General features: G+C 34.6%; 1 protein-coding gene and 1 pseudogene across 1 annotated transcript; both read right to left on the bottom strand.

Annotated features, from left to right (window-relative positions):
* Positions 1-1,209: 1,209 nt before the first annotated feature.
* LOC132600070 (bax inhibitor 1-like) lies at positions 1,210-4,250 on the bottom strand (annotated as a pseudogene).
* Positions 4,251-5,346: 1,096 nt separating this feature from the next.
* On the bottom strand, positions 5,347-8,306 carry LOC132600069 (bax inhibitor 1-like). Its single transcript, XM_060313199.1, has 5 exons — positions 8,013-8,306; positions 7,427-7,570; positions 7,237-7,328; positions 5,965-6,154; positions 5,347-5,768 (listed from the first exon to the last, which is right to left on the bottom strand). Exons 1-5 carry the CDS (start codon positions 8,139-8,141, stop codon positions 5,577-5,579), a joined length of 747 nt encoding a protein of 248 aa, XP_060169182.1. The 5' UTR covers positions 8,142-8,306; the 3' UTR covers positions 5,347-5,576.
* Between the last annotated feature and the right edge of the window lie 994 nt (positions 8,307-9,300).

The raw sequence follows: 9,300 nt of genomic DNA, 5'->3' as shown, positions 1-9,300 counted from the left end.
GGTGTATAACCACTGTTGCAAAAAGAAATTGGCTCTGCGATACAAACTGAAAATATTTCGACGGTGAAATGTGTTGTGTTGGACCGTATATTTTTAAAAAAGTTTCCGTTTTTATTTGTCGTTTGAACATTGTACTACAAATTAGTTCTACCATCGCAAAATATAATGTGAAAATCTAGACATCTAGTTGTAATTGATGCAGGAAATCAACCAGGTGGCTGAAACTAGAGAGGTCATGTACAACAAGAGCAATAGCAAGCAGCAAGTGAAAGAGGTGTCTACATGTTGTGCAAAGGATAAAGAAAAGATAAAGAGTTGCATGTTTAACACAGCCTCCATTGACCAATGTTGCCCAAATTTCAATGCTATGCCCTTAACTGCGATTGCTACAATTACGCCAAGGATTTAGACAATCAAGTTCTCATTACACTTGAGAGTTATTGTGATGCCACCAATTCATGCAAGACCACTCAAGTAATTAATTAATTAATTAATTAGTCTTCTACTTTTTTCTTCTTAAGCCGTTTCATATGCCTCTATCATCCTTTGGGAATTCCTAAAGCGTATTGACTAGTACATGTGTTTTTGTTGGTTTCAGGTGATTTAGGAATCTGAGAGGGGGATATGGAAGTAATCTTAAATAATCATGTGTACTTAGTCCTAATGTATGATGAAACTACTGGTCTTCTCTGTAGCAAATTTTAGTTGTTATATTTAGTGCGCTCTATGATGTGAACATCTACTCGCCATGAAAATATACCCAGTCCAACCTGTTCAAGTTGTGATTTACTTGGACGAGTTGGGAGTCCTATTAATTTCACGAATTAATTTGTCATCTGTACTAAGAGATGTGATTTAATTGATTGTCCATCTGTAAGGACTACACGATTATCATTGCCAAAAGATCGCGAGTACTCCTTATGAAACATAAGATTCGAGCAGTAGGGCGGCAAATTCAAATTAAAATTAGCCATGAAAACATGTCCAGCCCAAGTTTGGGCGGATCATTGACCTGTCCATTTATTGGCTCAGTCCGTTTTAATCACCAACCTAATTTAGCCCATCTAAAATCTATCCAAGTAAGAACAATTATGCATATTTATGGGGTAAGGTAATCAAAAATCAGTTTTGGCAAGAAATATTCAAAGCACTTCGCTTCAGACTTGCGAATTCCAAATTCAATCAGTAAAATGTAGTCACAACGGAATATTTGCTCGATCATTTACAGTTCCCTGGTGCATTCTATTCTCTATTTATTCTATAGTTCCAAAGAGAAATTGTAGCTTTTACTGTGTCAGCTTTATCTATGGCCGAAGTGCTCAATTACTTCAATCAGCTCCAGTCGGACAACATGGACAACTATGGCGGGTAAATTGAAGAAGATCGTGAATATGCAGTTGACAAAGTTAACGTCTTCAGACAGAGCATTATACACTATCTCTTGGCTATATATCACAAAGTACGCCATGAACAATGCCAGCACAACTAATACCTATCACAAGCGGTATTCAAGTCAGTCGTATTATTCATTCAAAACTAGAGTCAGCAAGTTAAGAATGAGGGTGATCACGTTGTTGTTAAGTTGGAGGAGAAAGTCATGTTTATTAGCATGGGAAGTAAAAGAGTCAAACTGCTTACTTTTATCAGATAATGCGCTGTGTGGCCACCAAAGATCATGTCAGCAGCAGTGATAAACCACATGTACATGAAAACATAAGAATGAAGCAGGCAACCGACGTAGAGGGTGCTCCTTTCCCTTGTTGACTTGGCTCCAAACCAGAAAGTTCCATAGCCAATTGCTGTACCTGCCAAAAGGCTGACGACAAAGCTGGAGAACAAGCACGGTTAGATATTTCTCCTATGACTAGAAACATTCTTAGATCCAATAAGTGTAGGAAATTAACAGAGAAAAGCAAATGTCTTTGTCATATTGGAACAGACTTCAAGAATCAGGGGTAATTGTACTCTTCATAATTTGGTCATGTTTCTTAATTTCACTCAGTCATGAGCCATACTTAGTACTCTTCACAGTATGGTCATATTGCTTAATTCCTCCCATTCATAAGCCAAAGATATTGGAAATTTTTAATCTTTACGTGAAGTTAACTTATACACTACCCAAGAACACAAACTTAAAACTGATTCTGGTTTCCAAAGAAGCACATAACTATAAGATACATTTTGCCAACTGTAATTCCAGTCCAGTCCTTAAATTCATGAAAATAGAAGTAATTCGAGGGTATGGGAATCTTAGTTACAAGTTATCAATTTACAAGTCCAAAACCAACAGTTTATAACCTAATAACTGACCAACATTCTAACACCCAATGCTAGTCATATTGCTCAACTTTTCTCATTCATAAGCTAAGCATTATGCAAATTCTCCAATATGAAAGCCTTTACTGCACAAATTTTGAGATACTCCAGGTTGTTCAAACTCCAAAAACCTATGGAATCCTAGTAGCCACTTTTAGCTAACTGGGGACATTACAGAACGCGGAGAATGACTATGTTTATGTCAATTCATCTAGTCCAATGCCCTTGTCATGTGAAAGAGACTAACACGCTCAGGTAGAAATATCTCCCTAGTCCTTATTTCAGAATTTTCACAGAGAGAGCAGTCAACATTTAGGAGATTCGAATTTTTAAAATCGAAACAAATAGCTTCTCCTGCAGCTGATAAACATACAAAAATTTTCATTTAGGATTTAGAGAAATCCAATCATTATTGTCATTAGGTATAATGGGATCAAAAGCATCCAATCAACAGAAGGCCTCCTCTCTCTACAAATAATTGAAGACTACAAATATCAGGTTCTGGTAATAACATGACAAGATAGAAATAAGAAAACAACCATACAATACAGAACATCAACAACAAGAAATCTGCAGAATGTTTGCCATCTTACCCTTGATCGATTTCGAAGAAATATTTGGTAAAAATGCCAAGAGAAGCACCAAAGGAAAAGGCAGCAATCATCAAGAGGAAGACCCTCCTCCTCTGCATAGACAGACAGAAGATTTACGATATAAGAAGCGACTTGAGAAAAGAATAATTCTAAGAGTCATTGATCACGTACCACTTTCCATGGTTTTATAAAGTAAATCCAGAGTGAACATGTTACAGAAGTAAGGACTGTGTACAGGCCCCCAGCTTCCCAGATCAAGTGCAAGAATGATCCAAAAGTAGCACTCAACGTGGCACAGAAGAGAGTTAGATACACCTATATATATTTTCAGCACAAACTAATCAATCACAGGAAAAAAAGGGAATCCAATACGTACTTTGCTGAAATCTGAAATTGGACGAAGCAAACAAATCCCAATTTTATATGATATTCCTTCATAGTGGGAAGAGCTTGACACATTCAATTTCTATGCTACCTTCATGCTTTCAAGAATTTAAATTCATTAGGAACATTTTTGGCCATGAGAATTATTCATTTTTTCCTGGAAACTTTTTTCACATTATTTGAAAATCAGTGTTTGGCCATGAAAATTCCAAATGCAACTTCATTTTTCACTTTCTTTGAAAATCAGCATTTGGCTATGAAAATTCCAAGAACTTTAGAGAACACCTAAAACCCTGTTTTCACTTCTTCTTTTTTCAACTTTGAGTACATTCAAACAACCAAATATTTTTTGCAAAAACTATAACCAAAAACAACTCCAACTTCGAAAATTCCAAATAAAGTGAAAAATATTTGGTTTCTAAGGCCAAAAGCCTACTAAACTATTCAAATTAATTCATTACCGGCAATACCTAAAAATCGTCTGAGAGTCAAAATTCATCAATCCTAAAGATTTAAGAAACGCAAGTAGTAAAATGTTGCCTTATTTCTTACTGAACTGTCAGAAAAGAAAAAAAAAACTATCGGCAATGATAACTCAAACATGTAAAATATATCATCTGATTTGAACTAAACTTCTTGTGAGAATTGAAATTCATCAATACTGAAGATTTAGCGCATCATCTTCTGATCAGCTATCAGCAACAAGATTACAACAAAGAAAAATCTTGATTTCCCAACTTCTCGGTTACAAATTCTCGAATTACAACATTTTCATAAACAACATTCTTACACTAATTCTTAAGTTTGTGATCAAATGTAAGGAAAGAAAAAAAAAACCTTGGTCAAGTTTTTGTGAGCGTGCAGTGGAATTTCAAAAGAATTCAACATGTCTTCTTTATTCCAATTCCTTTTGAAGTAAGCTTTCATGGCGTTGAGTTTCATCTTTCACAATTTCATTTTTCTTTTCTTTTTTACAGAGAAAACAAATGAGAGCTGTGCTCTGTTTTGTAGTTTGTTATACTAATATAACGACTACCCTTGCAATTACTCCTTTTGGGTATATTTACGGGTTTGCCTTCCAGTTATGGACCGACCGTAGGGGTGTTTTTGTCAAAGAATCAAAGAAAGAGAATCCTTGTGTTCACATCATTGGCGGGAATGAGAGTTACTTGATTTTTTTTTTTATTTTTTTTTGAGTTGTTTGGATATTTATAAAATTTGCTGGGAATTTCTATTTCTTTTACTGTCTCTTTCAGTTTTATTCTTAATGGTTGAAAAGTTTTAGGTACTTGCATTTGCTAAAGTATCGAATTGGTTTAAACTCAATTTAACTCTTTTCATCTTTTTAGTCTTTAGTTTTCATGTTCCAATGGCAAAACTCATGGGTTCAACACCAGAGCTTCCAACTCGTATATATATCATATTACAAAACACACATGTCAAAAGATTCACATTATCGCACTAAAATCATTAAACTATTTTTGGAACAGACGAAATGAGGTAAATAGAATAGAGAGAAAATTAAAGCTATATTTTAGGAAGAACATTTTGGAGATTACATAAGATATTCGTGATAAAATTGTAAAAGTCTTGGACTCTTGGTTAACCAAAATTGCTTAATTATAAGGAGTAATAATATAAGTAGGGAGTGATCAACTTATGACTTTTGGTTGATTTTATAAACGATGTTTGTATTTACCAAACACGTAGATAAGCCAAACTCTGCTTAGCCAAACACCCTCTAAACTATTTTTTAGACTAAAGAGTCATGTTAGTTTGCCTAAATACAATAGAAAGTGCTAGGATGAAACAAAGAAGATATTTTCTATGATCACAAAAGTAGTTTAATAATTTGGTGTTATAAAGTAAAATTGTTAAGTGAGCATTTGTGAAATACCCCAAATAGCTCTTATTTTTGGCTCTAATGAGACACCTAAAATTGAAACTGTAACAGTTCAATATGCTCAATTTTGAGTCAAGTAGGTAATGAACTGATTATCTTATAAGTCCAAATAGTCTTTATTGCACTATCTTGAATAAAAAGGAAGAACAATTATGTGTATTCTATTCAAGATTTTCTTAATCACAAAGTATATCTATGTGGTAAGGTAATCAACAATCAGTATTTGCCGAGAAATACTCAAAGCACTTCAAGTCTTCAATTTCAAATTCAATAGCCAAATGTAGCCGCAAAGGAATATTTTTTCATCATTTACAGTTCCCCATCTGCTAAAGCGCATAGTACTCTCTATTTATTCTATTATAGTTCCAAGTGTATCAGCTTTAATTCTGTCTGTGTTGCTCAATTTCTGCACCCAGGTATACTCTTGTAGCATGGACCACAATAGCCGGTAAATGGAAGAACACGGTGAATGTGCAGTTGACAAAGTTAACATCTCCATAGCGAGCATTATACAATATCTCTTGGCTATATACTACATAGTACCCCATGAACAATGTCAGCACAGTGTATACCTACCACAAGCAGTATTCAAGTCAGTCATTAGACAGAGACGAGTTCAAAACTAGAGTCAACGAGTTCAAAATGAATGTGATCACACATTGTATGCATACATATTGAGTTTGGGGCAAAAGTAATGATTTATTAACAAGGGAACTGTGTTAGGATGAGTGTAATCACATTGTATGCAAACAAGTTAAAACTTCTTACCTTTATCATCAAATGAGCTGTGTGGCTGTCAAGGATATCAAAAGCTTTGACAAAAAAGCTGGAGAACATTAGAATACAAGAATAAAGCAGGCAACCGATGTAGATTTCGCTCCTTTCCCTTGTTAACATAGCTCCAAACCAGAAAGTTCCAATGCCAATTGTTGTACCTGACAAAAGGCCGACAACAAGGCTGGAGAACAAACATGGAATGCTTTCTGAATTAGATATTGTTCAAATCAACAGAATATTCTTCAAATAAGAACAGAGAAAAATAATGGCTAATCATCTATACATACTGAAGGAGCAGAGTAACTGCTATTGTTTTCATTAAGATGCAATATAATTCAGGAATTAACAGAGCAAGAAAATGTCTCTTGTCATATTAGAACAGACTTCAGGAATCAGGGTTAATTATCTAAGTGCACTCTTCATAATTTGGTCATGTTCTCTGTCATGAGCCACACTTGGTGCAAATGCAGTACTCTTCAAAGTCTGGTCATATTGCTCACTTCTTTCATTTATAAGCCAAACACAGTTTAAAATTTGAAACACTTATGTGCTATAACAGCATATATACTAGCCAAGAATGAACAATTTTGCTAACTATAATTCTAGTCCCCTAAATCCATGACAGATAGAAGTAATTCCAGGATACGGGAATCTTAGTTACAACTTACAAGTCATCAATTTAGGAGTACAAAACACTAGTTTATAAACTAATATCAGGCCAACATTCTAACACCTAATGCTAGTCATATTGCTCAATGTTTCTCATTCATAAGCTAAGCATAATGCGAATTCTGAACTATGAACGCCTTGGAATCGATCATGCCATTAATGCACAAATTTTCAGACATTCCGCATTGTCCAAACCTACGTGATCCTAGTAGCCACTTTAATCTAACTGCGTGCAAGAATGATACAAAATGTTAAATTCATCCACTCTAATGCCCTTGTTCTCACAAGTCCTTACCACAGAATTTTCACAGAGAGAGTAGTCAACATTTAGGAGATGCTAGTGAGGAGGGAAAACAATACTAGTTTCTACAAGGATACCAAATTTTCCAGTTAGGATTTCGCGTAGATCTAATGATTATGAAGGATAAAGGGATCACAAGTATATATCCAATCAACAGAAATCCTCTCTCCTTACACAATTGAAGACTACAAAAATCAAGTCCTGATAATATGATATGACAAGAAAGCAGTAAAAGCATATAAAACTTTTAACAGCAGATATCTGAAGAATTTTTAGCATCTTTTGAGTCTTACCCTGGCTCGATTTCAAAGAGATATTTGGTAAAAAGGCCAATAGAAGCACCGGAGCAATAGGCTGCAAACATCAAGAGTAAAACCCTCTTCTTCTGCATAGACAGAAGATTTACGTACGTTTTAAGAAACGACTTCAAGAATAATTCAACAACTTGGAAGAAAATCTACGATTCATTGATTGATCACGTACCACTCTCCATGGTGGTGTAAAGTAAAGCCAGAGTAAACTTCCTACAGAATAAAAGACTGTGAACAGCCCCCCAGCTTCCCAGATCAAGTTCAAGAAGGATCCAAAAGTAAAGCTCAACATGGCACAGAAGAGAGTAAGATACACCTACGATTCATTGATTGCATGTTACTCCAATCGTTTTTCTCAGATTATCACTAAAAGCACCAGCAAGTGCAAAAGAACAACAAAAATTAAGGCAAAAAACTTCAAAATCATCTGAGAATCAAAATTCATCAATCCTGAAGATTTAAGAAAAGCAAGTAGTAAAATGTTGCCTTGTTTCTTACTTGAACTGTAAAAGACAAACTAAGTATCATTATCGGAAATACCTAAAAATCGAAATTCATCAATACTGAAGTTTTAAGAAAAGCAAGTAGAATGTTGCCTTATTTCATACTAGTGAACATCAAGAAACTGTAAAACAAACTGACTATCATTATCAACAATATCAGTATCATCTTCTGATCAGCTATCAGTAACAAGATAACAAAGAGGAATCTCTGGATTACAATTTCTTTGAATTAAAAAACATTTTTCATTAATGTACCTTCTTCAAGCTTTTGTGAGCGAGCAGAGAAATTTCACCAGAATTCATCATATCTGTTTTCTTCCAATTCCTTTTGAAGTACGATTTCACAACATTCATGGCCTGGAGTTTCATCTCTGAGAATTTCATTTTGCAGAGAAAATGGAAACGGAAAACTGATCGAGAAAACGAGGAACGTGAGCGTTTGTTAAGTTCGTTACCAACGACTGCCCCTCGCGGTTAAGCTTTTTGGGATATTTACGGTTTTAGCATTCAGTTATGGGCTGAGTTTTGGGAATATTGCAGGGCTGTTTTCGTCAGGTCGTTGGCGGGAAGGCGTGAGGTTTTGGAATATAAAATTTTGTGGACTTATTTCTATTTCTTTTTCCTCTTTTGAATTTTACATATTATGAAATTGTTTTAGTCCTCTTTCCCATTCTCAATCTATACTTTTCAAATTTTTGCACGATTGTCCTTACTGGTCTTTAATTTTTATCCCTCGTATTTGTGGTTTAGCTTATTTAATGAAAATATCCATGTATGCTTCGCTAGGCATAAGTTTTGTAACATTTTTATCTTTGAAAACTGTACTTTTTGCCTCGCTCGGCACAAGTTTTGTAGTTTTCAGATTGTGTTGAAAGTTTTGCCTTTACCGGCATAACTTGTGCGGATGCGATGATACATATGCCGAAGCTAAACGACAACTATGCCGAGCGAAATCTAAACTTATACCTTTTTTTTTTCTTCAGATTATGTTTAATGTTGAAAGTTTTGTCTTATCTAACATAACATGTGGGATGTTATGACAAAAATTAAAAGACCACAAATTTAAGGGGCAAAAATTAAAGACCACCCAAAATAGGGGCATTTGTGCGAATAACACATACTTTTCATATCACACATTCTTTATAAAGTTCTTATATTTAAACGTTTCAAAAATAAGAATTTGAAGCACAGTTCGAGTCCGACTCTAATTTTTGTTTGGTATCAGCTTATTATTACCTTCTTCTTTCTTTTTTCTTTAAGCTTATTCTCACCTTTTTTTCCTTTTTCTCTTTAAGTATAATACAGTACATATTAGTGTATATTTTATATATAGCGACTATAATTAATTTTTGGCCAGCGGCCAAATATGGTAAAAACCCTATTTTATTTCCCCAACTCTTCGTGTGGAACAATGTTTTTTCTTACCCATGCCCTCTCAAAATTTAGAATTATAATTAACTAGATTTATTTGAACTAAAAGAGTCTTTAACTACTCCATCAGGGAAGGATGAGTTGGGGGGATGCGTGGAGGGAATAGAAGCTG

This window comes from Lycium barbarum, chromosome 6 (genome assembly GCF_019175385.1).
Source record: "Lycium barbarum isolate Lr01 chromosome 6, ASM1917538v2, whole genome shotgun sequence".
NCBI classification, from domain to species: Eukaryota; Viridiplantae; Streptophyta; class Magnoliopsida; order Solanales; family Solanaceae; genus Lycium; species Lycium barbarum.
Note: the sequence above shows the minus strand (reverse complement) of the source record. Positions and strands in the feature narration are given on the sequence as shown.

Coding starts and splice junctions, on each gene's coding strand:
- LOC132600069 (XM_060313199.1), bottom strand. CDS start 8,141: ATGAAATTCTCAGAGATGAAACTCCAGGCCATGAATGTTGTGAAATCG. Junction 7,571..8,012: donor CTCACAAAAGCTTGAAGAAG/GTACATTAATGA, acceptor AATGAATCGTAG/GTGTATCTTACTCTCTTCTG. Junction 7,329..7,426: donor TTACACCACCATGGAGAGTG/GTACGTGATCAA, acceptor CTGTCTATGCAG/AAGAAGAGGGTTTTACTCTT.